The sequence below is a fragment of the Arvicola amphibius genome, chromosome 1, assembly GCF_903992535.2.
Source record: "Arvicola amphibius chromosome 1, mArvAmp1.2, whole genome shotgun sequence".
Taxonomy (NCBI): domain Eukaryota; kingdom Metazoa; phylum Chordata; class Mammalia; order Rodentia; family Cricetidae; genus Arvicola; species Arvicola amphibius.
This window is the reverse complement of record NC_052047.1, coordinates 35,260,054-35,284,336: the sequence shown is the minus strand read 5'-3', so window position 1 is coordinate 35,284,336 and position 24,283 is coordinate 35,260,054. Positions and strand designations below refer to the sequence as shown.

Genomic DNA, 24,283 nt, shown 5'->3' with positions numbered 1-24,283 from the left:
AGAGTGCAGGGTTAAGATCAGATGCCTTTTTGGTTTTGTTTTTTTTTCTTTTGTCTTTTTTCAAGATAGAATTTCTCTGTGTAACAACAGCTCTGGCTGTCCTGGAACTAGCTCTTTTAAACAAGGCTGACCTCAAACTCACAGAGATCTGCCTGTCTCTGTTTCCCCAGAGCTGGGATTAAAAGCGTGTGCCACCACCGCCTAGGCAGATGCCTTTTAAAAAACCTATTTTTAACTAAAACATAATCCCATCATTTCTCCCCTTCCCTCTCTTCCAACCCCTTCCAACTGACCCAGTGATGTTTTTTTTCTTTTAGCACATCCTGCCTCTCTGTAGTCCAGATCGTTCATGTCCCAGGTCCAGCCACATTCGGTCAGCTCACACCAAACCATCCTCTGACTGTTCTGTTATTTTAATGCTCTGTTCCTTCATTTGGAATCTCCTTCCCCTTTTCCTTTTCCTTCAAGATTAAGGGTAAGAATTATATTTTGCAGGAACCCCGCCCCCCGATTTACTCAGCTTATGCCCATATTTTACACAAGTTTTGCAGTGATCTCCATTTACTCTGCTGTCTCTCAGGAGGTCAACGTTATGTTCATAGTCTCCATGCCAAGCGTAATGTCTACCACATAGCCGGTTTCACAAGAGCTTGAAAGAAGTTAAATCACAGGGGTTAGTGAATCACTGTCTGGAGAGGTCATAGATATTTTGGAAGCTTCTGTATACGGAAGTAGACAGATTTTTAAGGTTTCGAAGCCCAAGTAGAATCGTCTGCGTCCTATATAAGACGAAAATTGCTTCACCCTTTTCACTTCTTAGATCTCTGAGCCAATAGGCCCGTAGAACAGGTGGACCCAAAACAAGAAGAAAAACTGCACTTCCCGTCATGCCTCTGGAACCAACTCCCGATGACCTTTAACGTCCCCACCTCACTCACACGGAAACGAAAGGGCCACTTCCGGTTTTGCAACCCCTGGGTGCCGGCGGCGTAGGTCGGCCCTTTAGGGCCTTATTCAGAAGCTCCGCCTTTGCTTGGGTCTTTCTGGAAAGACAGCTTTGATCAGGACCGAGTGGGGCAGGTAATACCCGGCTGCCGTGGGGCTTCTGGAGCCGTGTGCTGCACGGGGCCGGTAGACCCCGTTCCGCTGGGGGTTTGGGGTTCCGGCGGGCTCTGGAAGCGGGTCGGAGGTTCCGTCGCCCAGCACTGACGTTTTGCTCTTCTTTTCTCTGCTGTCCCAGCGTCCCGGGCTTCTGCGTGTCTCCCATGGCGGATACGACCCCGAACGGCCCCCAAGGGGCGGGCGCTGTGGTAAGTGATCGGCCTGGTCTCCTGGCTTCATGATGCCAAGAGTTGGCGAGGAGCCGGAAGTGTTGAGAGGGCTAGAGCTTTCTGGAAGCCGCTGCCTGCGGGACTGGGGTTAGGGGGTGGAGTGCGGGTGGAGAGGAGCTCGAAGTTTGTTTCAAAAGCGACTGCAGGCAGGCATGGAGCAGGTGGCCGTCACCTGACTGCTGGGATCTTGGGCCTCCCTGCGCCTTCCCACACCTCTTCGGTCCCAAGGTTAAAGATGCCATCTGAGGCAGAGGCTTCCACCCACACGCCTCGTGGTGCCCGTAGTATTGCCCTTTGTACCTACTTTAAGCTTTGTAAGAAATCCCGAAAAGGGCACAGCGGTGTGTTTTCTTCAATTTGTTGTTTACTTAAGAGGAATACCACTCTTCCGTAAACTTTATAATTAAAAATGTTGTTCTGTAGCTCCACCCTGGACATTTTGTTACTTTGCTGATCTATTTGAAATTCTTGCTAACTCACGAAGGCTGAGGGTTATTCTCCACTCCGTTTGGGAAGTTTAACATTGATGTATGTTAACCTAATATGTAATTCATACTCAGTTTTCCTCCATTGTCCATTGGCACTTCCCGTCCTTGGGATTCAGCATTGCATTTATTAGTCTTATCTCTTTACTTTTAATCAATGAAAGTTCCTTTGTTCTCCCTCTTTGGGTTTTGAAGACAGATAGTTTCAGATGTCAGTGCAGTCTGAGATTTGGTAGAGACAGGGACAGTCTGAGGTTTCGTAAAGACAGTATTCAGTCTGAGGATTTGTTGAGACAGGATCACCCTTAGGTCTGAGCATTGGTAGAGGTAAAAACTCTTTAGTAGTTGGCTGCTGTGCTTCTCTGATCCTTCAACTCTCACCCCACTAATAACTGACTCCGAGTTTTTATTAAGACCAGTTAGAATTCGTGCTACACAGAATGATCCAGAAACTGCAGTAACACGACTGATTGTGTCCTTCTCAAGGCACAAGAACCATTTTATGTTGATTCTGTCTTTGGGGGAATTCAGGTGTGATGTTTAAGGTGATATCATCAACTGATTCTCGGTTGTAAAAATACAGTTTCCACCTTTATAATTCAAAAGTTGTCTGTCTAATGTTTTGAGACTGTGTGCCCTCAATTTGTGTTCAATCCAAAGAGCCATTAAAATAGTTTTTTTGGGGGGAGCGTTGGGACTGTATATATTAGGCAGTTCACACTTCAAAACTTAAACCAACATATGCCTTTTAAGCTCCCTTGTTATGTAATAGAATGTACCTCCATAGAAAAGGCCCTGGGACTGGAAAGATGGGCTCAGGGTTTAAAAGTGACTACAGTTTTTGCAGAAGACCCTAGTTCAGTTCTCAGCACGTGGCTCTTCTTGCGGGGCCATCTTGATGACCCATCACATGGATTTTAGAGAGAATACTCTAAACAACATAGTAAGGTAGATTCATCCTTGGATTTGATTGCTGCTATAATCGGGTACCTTTAGGGATATCACAGTAGAATAGCTAGCTCCCAATAGGGCCAACCACATTCATTCATTCATTCATTTTTGAGACAGGGTTTCTCAGTAGCTATGGAGCTAGTCTTGGGACTTGCTCTGTATACCAGGTTGGCCTCGAACTCACAGAGATCCTCTCTCTGCCTCCCGAGTGCTGGGATTAAAGGTGTGCACCTCCATCACCTTCATCTTGATGAAGCAGATTTTAAATTCTTGCTTTCATGATGAACTTAATCTGGGGTCATTAATAACAGGTAAAGCTTCTGTGGTGGCCTGTAGGGAATGCAGAATCATATGGTCTGAGAAGCAGATAGCATCTCATACTTGACAGGAATGTTTTGAGTGCTTTGGGTGTGCAAGGCCTTTTGACATAAACATGCCAGATAGTCTACAGATTGATGACTTCATCAGTAATTGCTGCAATGATTTTACCTTTCTCTTTTTAATGGCTTATTTCTTTCAAACCTAATATTTGATGTCTTAGTTCTGTGGCCTGACTATTTGGGTTTGAGATTTTTCTAAGAATAGACATTATAGTCTCTTGAGAGTCATTAGTTCTTATTTAACGTTTTAAAATAGATGGAGCCATTCATTATTATAAATGTTGAAATAGCACAGAAAGTTGAATTACTGTCCTGATTTTTTTCTGAAAAAAGGCTTGCTTCTTAAGCCTTGTACAGCATGTATGTGAAAAAGCAGTTAGGTAACATGAGTTTCCACTGAATAATCTAAAAAACAAACGTTGCAAGGTGGTCGTTAAAATATCCTTCATAGGAGTAAAAGTGCATAATTTGTCCTTAACATAATTTGGATTTAGTTTACCATAATATTTTTCTTCTTAAATCTAGCAATTCATGATGACCAATAAACTGGATACGGCAATGTGGCTTTCTCGCTTGTTCACAGTTTATTGCTCCGCTCTGTTTGTTCTGCCTCTTCTCGGGTATGTATTATATTTCTGACTCAGAGAGTTGTTCAGTCAGCATTTATGAAATGCTTTTTAGCCTTTGTTAAAATGTGAATGGCATAAGACTAACGCAAACCCCATTTAAAATTTACAGTCATGGTTCTTGCAGTTGTTAACTTTTTTAACTTGACAAAGAGTGAATGCTTTTTATTATGAAGTTAGATATGTGTTTGAAGTGATGCTTTCCAGAATGTGGGATACATTTGTGTAATTTGTTTTCTATTGACAATTAAATGATTTAGGTGTTGTGCAATTATGATGCAATTCACAGAGGAGGAAGAGCCGTGGTAGCTGTTATGTCTCATGATAACTTTTCCTCTGCTAATTTGCAGGTTGCATGAGGCAGCAAGCTTTTACCAGCGTGCTTTGCTGGCGAATGCCCTCACCAGTGCTCTGAGACTGCATCAGAGATTACCACACTTCCAGTTAAGCAGAGCCTTCCTGGCTCAGGCCTTGCTAGAGGACAGCTGTCATTACCTGCTGTATTCACTCATTTTCGTCAATTCCTACCCTGTTACAAGTATCCTTTTCATGTCATGGCGGTGAAATTACCATACTAGCATGTAGGAGATGTCTTGATTTTCTGTTGGAAGGATACAGTAATGTTCCATGAAGCATGTTTGTTTGGATTTTAGTCTGTCATTTTTATGGAGATATATTAATGTAAAATTTCTGTCCCCAAAATGTGAAATCTACACTCTGTAAGAGCTGTCTTGGGAATTTAAACTTCATCTCTCAATATTCCTGCCTTGTAAGTCTAGCGGATATTTAACAATTAACGTTTAAAGCACATGAATTCAGTATTAAATCTTTATGATTATGTAATTTTTCAAATGCATATTATTTACATGTATGAGTGTTTGCCTGGTATACCGTGTGTTCTTGATGCCTGTGGAGACTAGAGGAGGCTGTTGAAGCTCCCGCAGCTGAGGTTGGAGCAGTTGTGAGCCACTGCGGGTGATGCTTTGTAAAAGCAGCCAGTGCTCTTCACTCACAGCCCTCTCTCCAGCCCCATTTACTTGTTACTAAAAAAAAGTCTTTGTGATCTAGGAACAAAAAAAGATTAATCTGTGAAAATAATTTGCTATATATAAACTAGAAATTAAGGCATAAGCCAGGTGTGGTGAGCCCGTAATCGTAGCATTGGGAGGCACAGGAGGTTTAAAGCCAGCCTGGTTTACAGCTAGTTTCAGGCCAGCCAAGGTTACATAGTGAGACTTGACTCAAAGAGCAAAACCAGGCTAGCAGGTTGGCTCAGCAGGTTCATTCTTAGGCATCGGAGGAAGAGAAGTAGTGGGCAGTGGCAAGACCTAAAGAAATCAGGGATTATGGTATATACAGAGGTGGCCCAAAGTGATACTGCAAATGTATTTGGGCCTTTGCTATTTGTTTGTGTTGTTCTTTGAAACAAGGTTTCTCTGTGTAGCAACCCTGACTGTCCTGGAACTGCCCTTTGTTGACCAAGCTGGCTTCAGACTACAGAAATCTGCCTCCTGAGTGCAGGCAGGGAGTCCTTTGTTCTTAATGTGGTATATTGTCCTTGCTCTTTCAGTGACTGGCACTTGAGAATAAAATGGTAGACTTTTCTTCACTCCTTATCTTTTCTAAATAATTTAAAAGTGACATTGAACCAGGCAAGTAATCTCATGCCTGTAATTCTATCACTTGGAAAGTGAGGGTATGAAGTCAAGGTTAGCCGAGGTTTCCATGAGACCCTGTCTCCAAAAGTTGTGGCGGGGGGTGAAGTGATATCAAAAGCTAAAATTTGTGAACTGTAGACAGGAGATAAATACTCACTCCAAGTCTCCTTGGTCTCTATGTGTTCATTTGACAGAGGATGAAATTTGTCCTAGGAGAATGAGGTTTGTGAAAACCAGAACTGGAATCCACATATCCTAACTCCTGTTGACTGCTTCTGTTATTGAATTAGACTTCAAGTCTGGGGGGTCAGAGTTTGAGAGGAATTTTTTAAAGCTTTATCAGTTGCACATAGGCCTTAAAAATGAGAAGCATTTAAGTTTCAAGTTTTAAAGGAATCTGTTTCGTTAAAAGGTTAAAAGGTACACCTGTGATCCCAGCTCCTGGGAAGTTGAGGCAAGGAGGAACAAGTGTTTAAGGCCAGCCTAGGCTGCAGAGTAAGACACGCTTGTGTTTAGATTCTTGTAATGTTTGGGCCCACTGCTCACTGGTTGGAATGAGTGAGTTAGTGTTGCAGTGAATTTGGTACTTAGGTTGTTAGCACTCAGCAGTTTCCACCCATGCCATACTGCTACCTAGTACAGGAAAGTAGAGGGATTCATTTCTTGTGCTGATACTATTAGCAATGACATTTTAAGGCTACTTTTTATGCCATTCATCATTGATAGTTTGTCCTTTATGGAAATACTTGACAAGTTTCTTATTAATCTGACAAAAATTGGAGTGGATCGTTCTCATTTTTTCTTCTGAAAAGTTGAGCCAGGTGGTGATGGCTCATGCCTTTAATCCCAACACTTGAGAAACAGAGGCAAGCAGATTTTTGTGAGTTTGAGACCAGGCTGGTCTGTAGAGTGAGTTCCAGGACTGCCAGGGCTACACAGAGAAACTCTGTCTTGAAAAACAAAAAAGAAAAATTGGATGAAAATTGTGTGTTTACCTATAGTGTAAGATAGGTAACTATTGGACTTAATATAAAATTTTAAAAACCATTGGATTTAATAACAAATTTTTTTCAGATTTGTAATTAAACTGATAGTTTTATGTAAACTGAAATTTACAATCTCTTATAAATTCAGTATGAATTTTTACAAATTCAAAATGTTTTTAAAAAAGGATTTAGGTATATTTCCTCAAAGTAATGGGATTTAAGCCCATTTCTTTGACACCTTTGTCAACAGTGTAGACTCTCTTAAAAGCAAGATTTTCTGTGTTTAAAACCAAATTGGTGCACTGGAGAGATGGCTCTTAGAGCTTTTACTGTCCTTGCAGAGGATCCAGATTTGGTCCCAGCACCCACATTGGGCAACTCACAACTGCCTATAATTCCAGGTGCAAATGATCCACTCCACTGGCCCCCAAGGGCACCTGCATGTGTGTGGTGAACATAAACTCGTGCAGGTACACACATAATAAATCCTAAAAAAAAAAAAAAAAAGTGGGGTGAGAACTATATTCAATCATTTGGGTTGGCCTGCATTTCACCTTTGCTTAGCAGATACTTATGGTGCTTTATTAAAAAATGTTTTTGATGTCCCAAACAGATGGTAAGATTCAGAAAGTGAGGAAGTTTGCTTCTTTTTGTGTGGTAGAACTTCATTTGATTCAAAATCTGGCAATAAAAGAAAGCCACTCCCCAAACCCATTGCCATAGTTGCTTCAGCTCCGCTTTGCACACACTGCATAGCCGTGTGCACAGGTGCACAGTACTCGGTGACTTGTTGCACACACTGCATAGCCGTGTGCACGGTGCTCGGTGACTTGTTGCACACACTGCATAGCCGTGTGCATGGGTGCACGGTACTCGGTGACTTGGCGGCTTTCCTTAACTCCTTTCTCCAGTGAGTATTTTCCCAGTCTTGTTGTTTTCTTTGCTTCATGCTGCCACATACACTAAGAAGGTCCTGGATGTAAGTACAACTGTTTGTTTCTTTGGCTTTCGACTGTGATAGTGTGACTAGCGGTTCAGACTTTCTCACTGGAAGTCCCTCTGTTCCCGTTAACTTGGTAGTAATCTTTTTAGTCATTTGAAAGTTTCCAATTTGAAGCTTATATTGTTAAAATGTCGTAAAACTGTCTCTTGAGGATAAAGGATTGTTCTTAAAATTTCTTTCCAGCTCCCTGAAGTTTGAAATCTACATCTTCATTTCAAAAAAAGTAAAAAAAATTAAAAAAAAGTGCAGGGAGGTGGTGACACATGCTTTTAATCCCTTTAATTCATTTAATCCCAGCACTCGGGGCAGGGGCAGGTGGATCTCCGTGAGTTTGAGGCCAGCCTGGTCTATAGAGCAAGTTCTAGGACAGCCTGGGCTACACAGAGAAACCGTGTCTCAAAAAAAAAAAAAAAAAAAAAAAAGGCAGCAAAAAGCCCATGTAACTTCAAGTTTGATGAGTTGGCAGAGGCCTCCTCTTCTGTCACTGTAGCTCTGACATACTACGTGAGCATGTCATGCTGAGTGTGTGTGGTGACACTGAGAGCTGCTTTTCTCAATTTTTTTTTCTGGGCTGGGACATTAAGCAATCAAACCATGCAGACATGCTGTATGGACACTTAAATTTGAGTTAAAATACCAAGTTTAAGGTTTTTATTTTGTGTGTGGGGGATTGCTTTGCTTTGCTTTATTTATTTATTTATTTATTTATTTATTTATTTATTTATTTATTTTGAGGCAGTCTCTATACAGCCCTGGCAGGCCTGGAACTCTCTATGTAAGCCAAGTTGGCCTTCAATTCACAGAGATCTACCTGCCTTTCCTCCCTGGGATGGTGCAAACCTTTAATCCCAGCACTTATGAAACACAGGCAGGCGGATCTCTGGGAGTTGCAGGATAGCCAGGTCTCCAGAGTGAGTTCTAGGACAGCCAGGGCTACATAGAGAAACTCTGTCTCAAAAACCTAGAGGGATGACTTAGCATTTGATTAAGTAATTTTAATGAATTGTTTTCTTTTTTTATAAATTATGTACATTGGTGTTTTACGTGCATGTATGTCTGTGTAAGGATGCCTGGCCCCCTAGAACTGGAGTTACAGATAGTTGTGAGCTGCCATGTGGGTGCTGGGAATTGAACTTTGGTCTTCTGGAAAAGTAGTCAGTGCTCTTAACCACTGTGCCATCTCTCTAGCCCCAATTTATTTTTTTATTTCTCCAGCCACAAGAGTATTTAGGATTCCATAATTTGTATTGTTTGTTATCTAAGGAGTCACAGATATCTTAACTATTGATGAATTGTCAGCTTTTTGTTACAACTAGAGAGAAATAGCCACTTTTGGGAGGGTGAGATTTAACTTTTTTACGGGAAATAAAGTAAGAATGAAAATTTCTTTTTAAATGTGTTTTGGGTTCTCTTCGGAAACACAATAAAATAAGAAAGTACGCTGAGTAAGTTCTTAGTTTGTAAACTCTTAAGGTCACTTTGAAATAATTGTCCTTTGGTTATATTGCGTGTTAAATATGCTACCGATCTAAAGAGTTGTCAGTTCTTCAGATTTAACCAACTATGAATCAACAGTGTTTGCCAAAAATTATTGTGTCTGTACTGAACTGGCTTCTCTTGGCTTCCTGAGCAGTGTTACGTGCATAGCTTTTGTGTCGCACTAGGAGGTAAGCAATGCAGAGATGACCTAAAGTATAGAAGAGGAGAGTGGATTGTGTGTGAACGTGGTGTCATCCTAGGTGTCCTGAGTCCCCACATATTTTGTGTTTAGGTGACTAGTGAGTTGCTAAAGATGCCATGCTACTTCTAATGCTTGTTTCCTTTTGTTTTAGGCAAAGGGTTCAAATAGTTTACCTCTGCTGAGATCTGTCTTGGATAAATTAAGTGCTAACCAACAAAATATTCTGAAATTCATTGCTTGCAATGAAATATTCTTGATGCCGGCTACAGTTTTTATGCTCTTTAGGTAAGAATTCAGATGTGCTTGTTTTGAAGATGGATGGCAAGTGAACAGAAAGGTAGTCACTCAGATTTCATCCTGCTGAGTCAGGGCAAGTTCAGCATTTACCCTCAGGTAGAACATCCCAGTTGCTTCAGAAGAAGCGTTGCGCCATGGGAAGACCAGGGATTTGTCTCTTTCCCACAAATGCTTTAACAGGCCTTTAAAACCATCATCCTTTGACGTTTCCATGCATGTGTGTAGAATGCTGGCCATTTTTACCATCCCACGGCCTCATTGCTCTCTCACCTTCTCTTTTCCCTTGTTGAAACTCTTCTTCCCTTCAAGCTCCCCACACTTAGAAGTCTTTTTTATTATTAACTTTATTTGTTGACAGTTAATACATGTATATAATCATGTGATTACTCTCCCCACCACTCAGCTTCATTTCATCCTGTTCAACCCTGTTCTTTCTTTCAAGTCCTTTTCCTCTAAAGAGAGAGGATCCAGAGAGAGAACGAAAGAGAGAAAAGCCCCTCACCCCCTCTATGACGCACTCCCGCTCTCCCATAACTCTCATCTCCCTCCCCTTCCTACTCTCCCTCCTCTTCTCTACCTTCCTCTCCCTCTCCTCTCCCCTCTCCCTCTCCTTCCCTCTCTCTCTCTCCCTCTCCCTCTCCCTCTCCCTCTCCCTCTCTCTCTCTCTCTCTCTCTCTCTCTATCTATGTATCTAATTTTGCTACCCACTGTGCTAAATCAGGGCCATCTCTGTGACCAAGGGTGTGGAACTATCCATTGGAGCCTGCCGAGCTCACCAGTGAGTCTACTGCTGAGGACAGTGACTCCTCCTTCCCCAGCTTCCATGAATAGGCTCTGGACAGGAAATTTGTCTTATGCACCTGTGAAATATCATTTAACCCTGGCAAATTAATTTTTATTTTCTGAAAATTAATTTAAAAAATACTACATATAGAAGAGTGTTTTGTCTTAGTTAGAATTTCTATTGCTGTGATGAAATACCATTATCAAAGCAACTTGGGGAGGACAGGGATCATTTGGCTTGTGAGTCTACATCACAGTTCATCATCAAAGGAACTCGGGGCAGACACTCCAACAGGGCCGGAACCTGGAGGCAGGAGCTGATGCAGAGGCCTTGAAGGGGAGCTGCTTACTGGCTTGCTCCTTATGGCTTGCTCAGTATTAGAACCCAGGACCACCAGTCCATGGGAGCCCCACCCACAGTCAACTCCCCCGTTGATCACTAGTTTAAAAAATGTTCTACAGGCTTGCCTGCAGCATTATCTTTGGAGGCATTTTCTTAACTGAGGTTCCCTGTGTCAGATTGCTATAGTGGTGTCAGTATTATTGACATAATACTAGCTAGCACAGTCTTGAAGTCTAATTCAGCTAATTCTTACCTTTCTTGAGGTACTATAAGGAGGCATTTTAAAAGTATGGTCACAGTAACAATTGCCTACAATTGTTTCCAGATTTTATTTGTAATCTAGAAGTAAAGAAAACATCTTTTGAGAGGTAGAATATCATAGCAGTATTGGTCTCTCCACTGGTAATTTTGCATTTGGTTTTAATCGTGTACATATCTACCTGGATGCTTTTTAAATTTTAATTTTACAGATAAGCTAATGGGGTATCTAACCTATTGTTGTCTCTGGGCTATGATGTCACCTGTAATTGAGCAAAGAAAAAACCTTCCACAATATTTTAAATAGGATTACTATTTTATGTTGGACTGCGTTTTTGGCTGTGTTGTGCCTCAGATGGGCTCACATGCTCCAGGTTGGACATCTTCCCTTCTAAAAGAGCATTTTATATGGTTCTATGTTTTCTGTCCCAGAGAAAGCAGTTTAGTATGCGTGTATTTGTAGTCCATTCAGGAAACACATAGCTGGTCATGGTGCCCGCTGTTAATCACAACACCTGGGAGGCAGAGGCAGGCAGTTCTCTAAATTGAGGTCAGCCTGGTCTACAGCGCTAATTCCAAGATAGCCAGGGATACACAGGGAAACCCTGTTTAAACAGTTCCCTTCCCCACAAAAGGAGAGAGAGAGAGAGAGAGAGAGAGAGAGAGAGAGAGAGAGAGAGAGAGAGAGAGAGAGAGAGAGAGAGAGAGAGAGACTAAAATAAAATTCACATCTGTAGAAAGTATAGTGTGTGCCAGCCAGGCGGTGGTGGCGCACACCTTTAATCTCAGCCACTCACTCAGGAGGCAGGGGCAGGCAGGTCTCTGAGTTCTAGGCCAGCCTGGTTTACAAGAGCTAGTTCCAGGCTTAAAGATACAGAGAAAGCCTGTCTTGAAAAACAAAAATCTATATAGTGTGTGGTTGTGGCTTTGTTTGTTAATTGTATATACTGTGTGCCATAGTGGCCATAATACATGAATTATTTGAAGCTTGTTTTTTTTAGTCAGAATGCATACCTGGAGCTGGACTTAGGGATAATTGTGAGCTGCCATGTGGCTGCTAGAAACCAGACCTGCATGTTCTACAAGAGTAGCAAGGGCTTCTAACTGTTGAGCTCCTTCTCCAGCCCCATGCGTGTCGTTTCCAATCCCATCCGTTTTCCCCCACTACAAATGTTAGTATCTCATCCTTTTAAGACTGACTATCATTCTAGCGTGTATGTACACTTAGGAGTGTGTGGCACATTTCTTCGCCCATTCATCCACTGATTATCCTCCCGTTGATTCCATATCTTGGCTGTTGTGAGTAGTGATGACGTGAACATGGAGTGCAGAGATCACACTGATAATGCTGAGCTCATTTCCTTTGGATACTTGCCCAGAAGAGGAATAGGTGGATCATGAGGTAGTTCCATCATTTGTTCGTTCCTGTTTTCCAGAATGTTTGTACTAGTTTACATTGCCATTACCCATGCATACATGCTTTTTCCTCTCCATGCTCACCAGTCCTGGCTGTTGTGTTTTGACTTATTTTCATAATTGCTCTTCTGATGGATGAATCTGTAATCTGCTTTGGGTAACATATATTAACAATATTTTTTAATGCATTAACAAGGGAGATTTTTCTGGGTTTGTGTTTATTTAATGTTCATATAATTTTAATTAATAAATTAAAATCATTATTTTTATAAAGTTTATTTATTTTGTCTTTGGGGATCAAGCCCACAGCTTCAACACATGCTAGGCGAGTGTTCTACCACTGAGCTATGTCCTCAGCCTTCCATGTGCAATCGTATATTATATATAGAATACTTAATACCTTAAGTATGTAACTTAAATATAACTGAAACTATAAAATTAAGATAATCATGCTATCGTTAGTCTTTTTATGGTATCTTCATGACAGATGCACTGTCTGCCTAGTCGAGGCTGTATTACTGGAGCTCTGTATTGAATGATAACCCTGCACTCTTTAGTTTATCTTACATATGCATGCACATATGTGCAAAGATAGATATCATTGTAAGTTTGTTTACTTCTTTTCCCACATTTCTTCAGTTTTTCTCTTCCCTTTTCCTTCCCTTTCTGCTTCCCTACATTCCTTCCTCCCTTCCATGTCTTAGATTTTTGAGACAAGGCCTTGTTTTGTAACCCAGGCTCATCTTGAGGCATCTTGAGGATACTGAGACACAAGCACCCTGTCGTGTTTCCACAGGTGCTTACAGGATGAGCAGATACTACCAAGCTACACCCTCAGCTGTAGCTTTGTCCTAGAGCCACCCCAAATATTTAGACTAGGGTGGCATGGTAGTAATAGTAGGAATGTAAGATGGAATACTCGAAACTGTAAAAGAAATAGAATAATTTGCATATTATCATATTCCTATTACATGTTAATAGAAGTTAGTATATAAGGTGTTCCTATGTGTAAGGACAGGTATGTGCTTTTTGTCTCATATTCACAGTAATGTCACACTCTCTAGAGCTAGTGAATAGTGAGTTATTGATGAGCACTGTCTTAGTGTTAGTCATTTTGTACACGTGTGTGTGTATGTTCCCAGAAGGATAGATTATGGGAAGTTTTGTGAGTTTCATCAAGGGCTAATTTGGATGGTGAGAAACTGGGTTTTCAGTGAACGTTTTCTGTATTTTCTCTGTTAAACATTTCAGTTTGGAAAGTTAAAATTTTGTTAGATTATTTGTTGGGCAAAATGTATATAACATTAAGCAATAAGTTGGTAATCATACGAATTATTTTATTTTTGGTTTTTCAAGACAGGGTTTCTCTGCAGCTTTTTTTTAGAGCCTGTCCTGGAGCTAGCTCTTGTAGACCAGGTTGGTCTCGAACTCACAGAGACCGCCTGTCTCTGCCTCCCGAGTGCTGGGATTAAAGGCGTGTGCCACCACTGCCCGGCACGAATTATTTTATAATGAAATTATTGTACAAATTAGAAGAAAGGGTTAAAAATACTAAGCTCGTTTTTAAAAAAAGAATTTGTTATTTTTTGTTTTTTTCTAAGTTAGGGCCTCACTATGTAGCTCTGGCTGTCCTGGAACTCACTTTGTAACCAGGGTGGCCTTAACTCACAGAGATCCTCCTGCCTCAGCCTCCTAAGTGCCAAGATTAAAGGCAAGCTTTAAAGCCACTAAGCCTGGCTTTAAAAAATGTTTTTTTATTGCATTTATTATTTCTTTGTATGTATGTGAGCACATATGTAAAGGTCATAGGACAACTTTGGGAGTCAGTTCTCTCCTTCCATCACGAGGGTCCCAGGGTTCTTTCATCAGGCTGGGCAGCCAGCAGCTTACCTGCTGAGCCGAGCCATCTTTCTGATTCGTGTTGATGTGTTGATTTTTTTTTCACAGTTGCTCTGTGGGGTTTTCTTCCCCTTTTCCTTTTTTTTTTTTTTTTTTTTGGACAGAGTCCCTTATGGGCAAGCTGACCTAAAACTTACTAATGTTTAAAGGTGACCTTCTCCCTTCTTTCAACTTCTGGGATTACCATGTTCCATCATGTCTGTCCATTGTGTATTTCTTTTGGCCAAGATTTTTAAGTTACTTAATACGATATGATTATGAACCCTCCTGTCTCACTGTGTGTCCACATGAACTTTTAGTTGTAGACATAGTCCATCCTCCCACCCTCCTTTACATCCAGAGCTTTGTGCATGCCTTCTACATGCTCTGCCTAGCACTGAGCCATAACTTTATTCTTGTTTTGTTTTTATTATTTGAGTGTCTTAATCCAGGTAGATTGTAGGAAATATATCTGGACTTGGAGTTTTATAAAACATACACATACATGCCTCTTGAGATAATAGAATTATGGTTTTTTAGTCAAGAACACTAATTACTATAAGCTCTATCAGCTTATTAGTTAGTTGGTATAGTGTTGAATTTTTTGTTTTGTTTTTTTTTTGCTCATATAAAATAAGCCATTCTTAACTTGGATTTTTAATTAAGATTTAAAACTTGCCGGGCAGTGGTGGTGCACATCTTTACTCATAGCACTTGGGATGCAGTGGCAGGCGGATCTCTGTGAGTTCAAAGCCAGCCTCGTCTACAGAGCAAGTTCCAGGACAGCCGGGGCTACACAGAGAAACCCTGTCTCGAAAAACAAACAAACAAAAGTTCTAAAACTTAATTTCAGGTGGGCATGGTGCTATATAAATGTTGTCTTAGCTCTCAGAATGCTGCACTAGGAGGCTCAGGAGGTCTGGGACAGCCTGGAGTACATACTAAGTGAGACTCTGTTTCAGAAAACCAAAACATTGAGCCCACAAGGTGATTGAGCAGGTAAAGACACTTGCCTTGCAAGCCTAGCTATCAGAGTTTGATCCCTGGAACCCAAGGAAAAAATAGAAGGCGAAATCTGATTTTACCTTCTGACGTTTACATACACACACAACATACAACATTACACATGCATCATCACACATATATACGAATACTCACATCAGTAATGAACAATTTTTAAAAATACCAACAAAAAGTTGGTTTTTTTATCAATTCTCTGCATATATACGAATACTCACATCAGTAATGAACAATTTTTAAAAATACCAACAAAAAGTTGGGTTTTTTTTATCAATTCTCTAATTATAGATATTTTCTGAGTTTTAGTATTTAAATTTTTAATATATGGATATATTTATAAAAACTTAGATAATAGCATTTTGTTCTTTTCCATTGATCTGTACCTTCTATTTCTTTCATAAGAGTAATTTGTGCCTAGATAAGGTAATTGTTACTGACCCATCTGATGGAGACACACATATTCTCCTTTTAAATTATTTCTAATTTTTAATATACGTGTAAATCGGTAATACATTTTCATCATCCTTGTATTTGTTTATTTCAGTGGTCAAGGAAGTTTGCTTCAGCCTTTTATATACTATAGATTTCTGACTCTTCGCTATTCCTCCAGAAGAAATCCATATTGCCGGTAAGCTGGTGACTAGCTTAAATCTGTTTTGTTTACTTTAGTGTCCCGATGTAGTATTTATAACTCTTGGACATTTCTTAGCTAATAGTTTAGAACTTAGAAGAAAGAGCTATCTTTGAAATTTAAGTTCACTAACCTAGCTGAGGTTAGTGAAGTTTAGTTGTGTAGCTGATTCTTCACTTACAGGTTTCCATCCTGATAAATGCTCTTAATACAGCTACCCCAGCAAACAGCTCAGCAGCACAGTGCTCCATGGATTACCTCTTGTTACTGGAGCTGCAGCTGTCTGCTGTGCATGGCATGCTGCTAGCCTTGGAAAGACTGAAATCTGAAATGTGTTGCAGCTGAGTGCATGCCACTTTTGCAGTGACATATGTAAAAACACTGGAGGTTAAACCGTTCAAGGATGAGGAAGGACCTTGTCTTTCTTTTCAGAATTTGAAGCTAGAATTATCTTTATCACCTTTTTAGGTTCTAAGCTTAGGAAATAGTGAAACTTTAAGTCCCATTCTTAAGGACTTTCTTAATTGAAACAAAGACCATAGTGAAAAGTATTCACAAATCAATATACAGCAGTCTCTCCTTATGTGTACCATAGCTTTCTATACTTTTGTTACACAAGGTCTAAAAAGCTCTTAGCCAGGTAAGGTGGTACACATCTGTTACCCCAGCGCTCTGGATTCCAGAGCAATTCTCTGCACTCAGGAAGATCCCAAGTTCAGGCACAGTAAGTCAGAACATAACCTGAAAATGGCGAGTAGTCAGATTGACCCTTGAGGATCCATCAAATTGACTTATAATACCTTATATATCATTTTGTATATGATGTGTAAGTATTTATACATGTATAATATGTAATGAAGGGTACTTTGTGAGCAGTATAGGTCAGGCAAAGAAGACCACTTAATCTGGGAAAAAAAAAAACATGAAGCAACAAGGCACTGTAGAAGCTGCAGTAGGAAACGGAGTGTGATGCTAGATCAAGAGTAGATTGTGTAAGCTGGTGGGTAGGTTTTAATCTGAAAGGGCTAGTTTGATTAGTATCCAAGTTGTAAAGTGACGGGTTATTGAATATGGTCTGTGTTGTCTCCATTAACTTCATAGCACTGAAACTCCTAATGTCCAGAAAAGCTCTGAGAGAACATTTGTTTAAAAAAAACTGTGGCCTTGTGTGGTAGCATGCGCCTTTAATCTCAGCACTTGGGAGGAAGAGGCAGGTGGAGCTCTGTGAGTTCAAGGAGACCCAGTCTACACAGAGAAACCGTTTTGAAAAACAAAACCAAAAAAAAAAAGGAAAGAAAGGGTGTGTGGGTTGCCCGTGTTATGTAATTTTTTTAGGAGTGAATTTGTCGGTAAAGAGTGAAAACTAACAAGTAAAGAAAAAATATAGATGATCCCTTTTAGATATAGCCATTGTTTTTATTCATTCATTCATTCATTCATTGTGTATAATTATGTATACAATATTCTGTCTGTGTGTATGTCTGCAGGCCAGAAGAGGGCACCAGACCCCATTACAGATGATTGTGAGCCACCATGTGGTTGCTGGGAATAGCAGGCAGTGCTCTTAACCTTTGAGCCATCTCTCCAGCCCATAGCCATTGTTTTTTTAAAATGCTTTTCTGTTACTCCTGTACTTTTGTCTGTGATGAGATAGGAATTCTCGTTTAACTTTGCTGGCCTTGAAACCCTACGTCTCCCACCTCCTGCACTAGTGCCTGAAGGCTAGATAGGTGTGTGTGTGGGGGGGAGGGGGGTTCACCGTTTGTATATTCTTACAGTGTATTTTACAAAAGTTCATCTTTAAGTTTTTGTTGTTTTTCAAGGCAGGGTCTCATTGTGTAGCTCTGGCTGTTCTGAAACTTAATATGTAGACCAGGCTGGCCCAAATGCAGAGATTTGCCTGCTTCTGCCTCCCAAGTGCTGGGATTAAAGGTGTGCGCCACTAAACCCAGCTACTTCTTTGAATTCTTTTTGTTCACCTTTGCTGTCAGCATTTCTCATCATTGTTTGTATTCATTGCCTTTTTGTATCTGAACAACACTGTTGATCTTACAGGAACTTGTTTAATGAACTGAGGATTGTTGTCGAGCACATTATAATGAAGCCCTCCTGCCCACTGTTTGTGAGAAGACTTTGTCTCCAGAGCATCGCCTTCATTAGCAGACTGGCTCCAACAGTTGCGTAGTTTACCGTCTAGTTAAGCTGTGAATAGAAGATCAGCATTAGTAGCTGGTAATTTGGATAGGGGTCTCAAATGACAGGTCTAACACCGACCTCAGTTCAATTTACATGATTTACATAAGTGCATCTCAGTGCAAAGTAATCATTTCCTGGCATGTTAAGTCAAGCCTTTAATAGTTTCTGAGAAAATTTTACTGTACATTATTGTTCGTGGTTATGTAAGTTTTTATTTAATGATAAATGTTACTAAATTGTTTTAGATGCTGCTGTACCTACATCATGAAATACATTTATTTCTTTTAAAAAGAATTCTGAAATTTGTTTTATCCTAACCAGTAACCCAAGTTACATTTTGGAATGAGTTCATTATGGTAATAGATGAATTCAGTGTGTTTTGAGACAGTATTTTTCCCAGTGATTTTGGTTGGGATTTTAAGACGCCCATCCCCCTGCAGTTTGATTTCACATTTAGCTGATCTTGTGATGCTTTGCTAGGGCAGATGTGTTTGGCCTGCACCATTACAGGGGAAATTCTGTGTCTGTTTTATGACCTGCTATGCTTTCATTTCCATTAGTATATCTGTGGCTTTGGATGTGTTTGAAGATGGCTTGACTGTAAACCTGTTTTGGATTAGCTATATGGGGTCATATAACCATTTACTCTAGAAGGTGGTAGTGACTACACAGCATCAGAGACCTACTAAGTAACTTTTACAAATGTCCACAGATAGATTACCAGTGTTGCTATAGTTTGTAGAAATACCTAGTTCAGGTTCTTGACTCCAGTTTTCTTGGTTTCTTAGGCTTGAAATGTCCTAGAAATTTGCAGCAGCAGTTCTGATACCTTTGAAAGGATGAGATTGAAGATTGAGCATGTGATTACACTTGTATTTTCTGAAATAATGAAGACTGTTCTGTAGATTACATGTTTATCCAGCAAATACAATTCAAAAGGTTAAGTGGAGAGGTTTATAGGTAAGGTAATTAATTAAACAGGCCTGGAGAATAGTTGAGGGGATAGTGGGTGTTTCAGCCTGGTAGTACGTACATGAGCTTGGGGGACTGGATGTATAATATAATGCATCTATATGATTGGGGCTGGATAATATGTTCAAGACTTTTAATTGAGTTCCCATAAATTCCTTTATAAAAGTTATTTTGATCTTTGTTACTGTTGCATGATTGGAAATGCTTAAAACACTGCACAATTTTAGTATAAAGTAATATAATGTTGTGGTCTTTTTTTGTACCCAGTCTTTTCTATCTGCATGTAATTTGGATTTCTCAAATACATCCATTAGTGATTTATAACATCAGTTTTCTTTTTGTTTAAGTTCCTAATCTGTAGAGAAGTGATAGTCTTGGGGTAGATTTCCAGAAAATACAGCTTGATAGCTTAGCTTTAACCAGGTACTTTTACATTTTTATAAGAGTTATCCACCAAGTTGGAGATTTTTTTTTATGTATGTGCCTAGCTCCTTATCACTATATATGAAATCTGGTGGTTTGAAAACTCCAGCTTTGTAGAGGAATGAAGTGACTGTAATGTTATGTTATGTAAGCGTACTGATTTCTAATGATGTTTTAAAACATTGTCTTGAATGACATCAAGTTCTGGCAGCTAAAGGCATATTTATTTTGAAATTTTTTTTCCACCATCTTTTTTTTTTCGATCTTGGAACATTTTAGATTCCTAAGAGGTTCAAAATAGTGCTGAGAGTTCCTTGCTTATCTATTTTTATATTACCATCTTTTAATTGGTAGGACATTTATGCAAAATAAGATAATAACCTTGGATTAACTAAAGTACAAAATTTATTTGGATTCCAACAATTTTTCTATTTGTTGTATGTGTGTGCTGTGTTTGTAACAGGATTGCCTTTTGTGTTTCAAAGCGTGTAAGTGAGTTTTTGGTCTTAATAATGATGGTCAAAAAATACTTCCTTAGAGGAGCTTATTCATGCTGGCTTTAAAAAGAGCTTTTTCCTTAAAGCTGTAATTTCAACTGTTTAGTGATTTAAATTCAGACTTTTTAATGATGCTGCAGAATTACATTATTTCTGATATACTCATGCTTTAATGGGAATATAGATTTGTTTCTTGAAGATGCAGAATATAAATAATATTCTCAAACTTATGAAAAGGCAAATTTTATAATTTGAATGTTACTAGATGTTAGTTTGCATGAAACTGTAGTTAGAAATATCACGTGGTGATTGTGTACAATCAGCTGATCTTGAATCTGAAATTAGTGTTTCCATGTACACCTGTCAAAATACAGGAAATGTAATAGTGCATAAAGTGATGAGCTGGGGAAGTGTAACACTACTGCAGAGCTCAGCAGTGTAAAGGAAGTTGGTTTATCATCCACATCTCTGGTCCTTTAGGAACTGGAACAGTGCTGTCTTTTAAAGTCCATTGGACAGATGGAAGCTTCATACAGATGTTCTCTAGCAAGCATTTTATATTCCTTTGTATATGTCATGTCTTACTGAGTTGGATGGATATTTTGCTTATTATTTTGTTTTCGAGGCAGGGTTTCTTTGTCCTGGAACTTGCTTTGTAGACCAGGCTAGCCTCAAACTCACAGAGCTCTGCCTGCCTTTGCCTCCTGAGTGCTGCAATTAAAGGTGTGCACCACCACTGTCTGGCAAGTTGGCTGTATTTTCATATTAAGCCCCAGAGCAATTTCTTAAGAGTAATTTGTATTTAAATTTTCTTGAAATAAAATTTCACTAAGGTAAACGCTTTTGAAAGGAAAACAAGAAAGCAAACTAATTTAAAAATTAAATTTAGATACTTACCTATCCCTTACAGAGAACATCAAGGCAAGCTTATTAACAAACCAGAAGTTCTGGAAAATTAATGGCTTCTGTTAAATAAGAATTACAAAGCCCCAGTACATCTAAAGAGATAAACAAAAATTTGAATTAGGTTTGTGAGTTTAGCAAATATCCTGGGAAGGAAAGTGGATGCATATGTAACAAGACAAGCAGAACTTGAGTTCTTTAAAACACTTGAGATGAGAGACTGGTAAAATCCATCCTGGGAGAAGATAGCTGTGCACAGTTAGGGTTATAATCAGTAGGTATCACTCTTTCCTTGGATAGTCTCCATTTTTACCCTTGTGTTAGGTTAAATGCTGTGCTACTGAAAATGCTTAGCTGCCCGTAACACTAAGGATTTTAATCCTGTAATCCCTTTAATTCAATATTGGACAGATATTTGGTAAGTACTTACTGTGCATGCCTGGAATGGGACTGGGGCTGACACCTTATTCTACCACTGAGCTATATTCCCTTCTTGGGAGTACTGCTTTCTAATATAAAACGTTCAAAAAAAGCGCACTGTCAGTTATGAGACGGTAAAGCAGGATGCTGGTGGGAGCGGCATCGTGCTCCTGTCTCAACATTCTCAGCCTAAGTAACCTGAGTATATAAATTGTAAGATTATTATTTCCCTTTATCAAGTGTAGAAAAATGATACTTTTTTCATCTTTTCTTATATAGAGAGGTGAAATTTTAATTTTTTTTCATCATTTGTAGGTATACTAGATAGAATCTACATAGCCTATATGATTGAGACTTTCCCAGTGATTTGAAAGTACCTAACAGTTTGGGCATTACATCAGGAGCGCTCCCTGAGTTTGTAAAGACAAGTTTTTCTCAGCACCACTGGAATTTCCTAGGACCAGAGGATTCCACACAGGCAGTGCTGGCGAGCTTGGCAGACAGTGTACTGGAGAATGTAATACCCTTGAAAAGTCCGGAGTGTTCCTCGACAGTTCTTCAGTGCACACAGGCTTTTACAGCTCTGGCTACATTGGAGCTGGTGTCAAGGGAGTTTAGCAGATGTCCTGTGATTTGAGTTGGCATTTAAGTGACTTAAGAATGGACCCATTCTTGGGGGAAGGCTTGGCTGTGGTCTCCCTTTCTGTGTTGTGCGCTATGTAACTGACCCACACTGAGTTTGAGCTGGCAGTGACATGACAGGTGCAGTGTTCTCTGTACCGGACGTAGATTCTCTTTCTTAGAAAACCGTAGGGAGAGATGATTGACAGCTATGTTTGCTAGAGTCTTAAACAATTGCTGTTGTAGGAGAAAGAAGGGCCCAAGAATAAATTTAATTTTTTTTTCTTTCCTAGCTTGTTGCTTCCTTTCTCCCTTCCTCTTCACCCTTCCTTCCTCCCCCAACCTCACCCAACAGGGTTTCTCTGTTTAGCCCTCACTGTCCTGGAACTCCCTCTGTAGACCAGGCTGGCCTCAAACTCAGGGATCCGCCTGCCTTTGACTCCGACCTTTTCTAGCTTTCTAAAGCTACATTAAAAAAAAAAAAGGCCTAGCATTTTTGAAACTGACCTTTATTGTTCATAACATTGAAATCCAAGCTTTTACCATTCTTTTGTAACTTCAAGAACATTTCCCTTTGACATAGTTTTTGTCCACATGTGTCTGTAAATTGAGACCAAAAGAGCAAAATCTGGGGCAGGAAATATTTATGATGTGCATATATTGAAGCAAATATACAAGGATTGCAAGATTAGAAAAAGTCATGGAAATTGCTTGATTTAATAAATGCATCACTTCTGGTGCTTGATATAATGGGATATATTGAACTAAAAAATTGTATATATAGTATGTCAGCGTTTCTTACTAACTTCTCTTGAACACATTTTTAATATATTGTACAGGTTGGGGAGTTATATATACTCTTCAAGCCAATACTATCCAGACTGTAGATTTATAAAATAAATTGAAAAATTCATTATTCTCCTGTATTCAAGACCAAAGCTCATAATGCTAATGTTGGGCTCAGAGGGGAAATATAGTTCTCCTGCATATTTGAGAAAATGTGAAGTCCTTTCAAGAAAATGTAATAAACATAATAATCATAGCCTGCTGACACTGAGGAAAAGGGACCTCCTTCGCTCTTTCTTTTATGCAGCGATTTACTGGTCTCTGCTGATTTCAAATTGGATCACTGTAGTAAATTATCCATGCTGGTCTCTGCAAGTAAGCCCTAGGATCCATATTTGTTTTGTGTTCTGCTTAAATCAGCAAGAATGATAAATTTGATGGTGTGAAATTGGAAGTATCAAGGGCTTTCTTTGATGATTGAGCAAAGTCTTGTCTCCACCTGTAATTTTTGTGACCCTTTTTCAGTGTATGTGCTTCATATGTCTAATATTTATTTCAATATAGATTGTTCTTCCTTCATCTATAATGTTATACCTAACATTTTATTGATGTAAAGTCAAATTGTGTAATAAAAGTCTTCCTGGATTTGAGCAGGTTTAGAAATGCTGTTGACAAGTGTGTTTACCGTTAGAATTCAGCTTCCTTCCTGCCTGGTTGCCTGTTGTTAGAAGGTGAGCCCGAATGCTGCTGTGTCCTCTCCAGTACGGATAATAATAATAATAATAATAATAATAATAATAATAATAATAGACGCTGAGGTGTGAAGACTGATGGTGGCGCGGTGAGGGGGACATTGGCTGTCTCAGTTGCTTGCTTCTGTACATTTTTGTTCCATGAAATGGATGGCCTGGTGGATGAATTATTTATAGCCTTAAAATGACTCACAATACACAGTGCATCCAAAGTCATCAGTCAACACCAAATAACAGTAGTGCATTTCCCTTCTATGTGTCTAGAATTGGTAGATTATTTTCTGTCAGTTGAACAGCAGAAACTTACTAAATATTGTGCTGTATAAAGTAGTTATATATATCCTTGTCCACCTCAGTAATGCAACCTAAAACACATTACAGAAATGGGTTTAATGTGAAGGCAATTCTGATAGGTAGAAAATATAGTGGATTAATTAGTTATCCATATATGGGGTTGAGGATTTTTGGTTCATTGGTCCAACTCAAGATCCTCAGCTCTGAGGGGAAGGCAGGTAATGGCACACAGCAAACTTACAGAGAAGACCAAAGGCAACGATAGTTATCCACATAAGCAGGAAAATGTTTGTTAACCCAGGAAGTAGAGTGTTTTGGGGCTCTGGGAATAGCTTGGCGATAAAGCACTCCCTTCTCTAGTGAACACAAGTGAGACCCTGGATTTGATCTTCAACGTTACGTGAAAGTGATTTCCTAAAGATTTTTAAATGTAATTATTATTTTATGTGTATGAATGTTTTGCCCACATGTATGTATGTTCACCATATTGGTGCCTGTCCTGTGAAAATCAGAAGAAGGCATCAGATCCCTTGGAACTGGAGTTACAAATAGTTGTAAATCACCCTGTGGGACCTGGGAACTGAACCTGGATCCTCTGGAAGAGCAGCCAATGCTCTTAACCATTGAGCTTCCTCCAACCCTTCCAAAAGATTTTATGGTAGGTTATTTCTGAGACGTGTGTTGTTGGCTCA

At 39.6% G+C, this 24,283-nt stretch overlaps 1 protein-coding gene across 2 annotated transcripts; it reads left to right on the top strand.

The window, feature by feature from the left end:
• The first annotated feature begins 946 nt into the window (after positions 1-946).
• On the top strand, positions 947-23,195 carry Tmem33 (transmembrane protein 33). 2 transcript variants are annotated; one of them, XM_038337876.2, is made up of 9 exons: positions 947-1,080; positions 1,241-1,310; positions 3,673-3,767; positions 4,124-4,311; positions 7,329-7,396; positions 9,253-9,386; positions 15,641-15,724; positions 17,783-17,903; positions 18,712-23,195. In XM_038337876.2, the coding sequence occupies exons 2-9, from the start codon at positions 1,266-1,268 to the stop codon at positions 18,715-18,717; spliced, it is 741 nt and encodes a 246-aa protein (XP_038193804.1). In that variant the 5' UTR covers positions 947-1,080; positions 1,241-1,265; the 3' UTR covers positions 18,718-23,195. The 2 variants fall into 2 exon arrangements, with proteins under 2 accessions (XP_038193804.1, XP_038193796.1); XM_038337868.1 differs by having other exon boundaries at positions 17,783-23,195.
• Positions 23,196-24,283: the final 1,088 nt, after the last annotated feature.

Bases quoted from the DNA above. Each gene is read 5' to 3' on its own strand.
- Tmem33 (XM_038337868.1), top strand. From the start codon at position 1,266: ATGGCGGATACGACCCCGAACGGCCCCCAAGGGGCGGGCGCTGTG. The intron at 1,311-3,672 runs GTAAGTGATCGG...TCTTAAATCTAG, and splicing joins CCCAAGGGGCGGGCGCTGTG to CAATTCATGATGACCAATAA. The intron at 4,312-7,328 runs GTATCCTTTTCA...TCCTTTCTCCAG, and splicing joins CAATTCCTACCCTGTTACAA to TGAGTATTTTCCCAGTCTTG.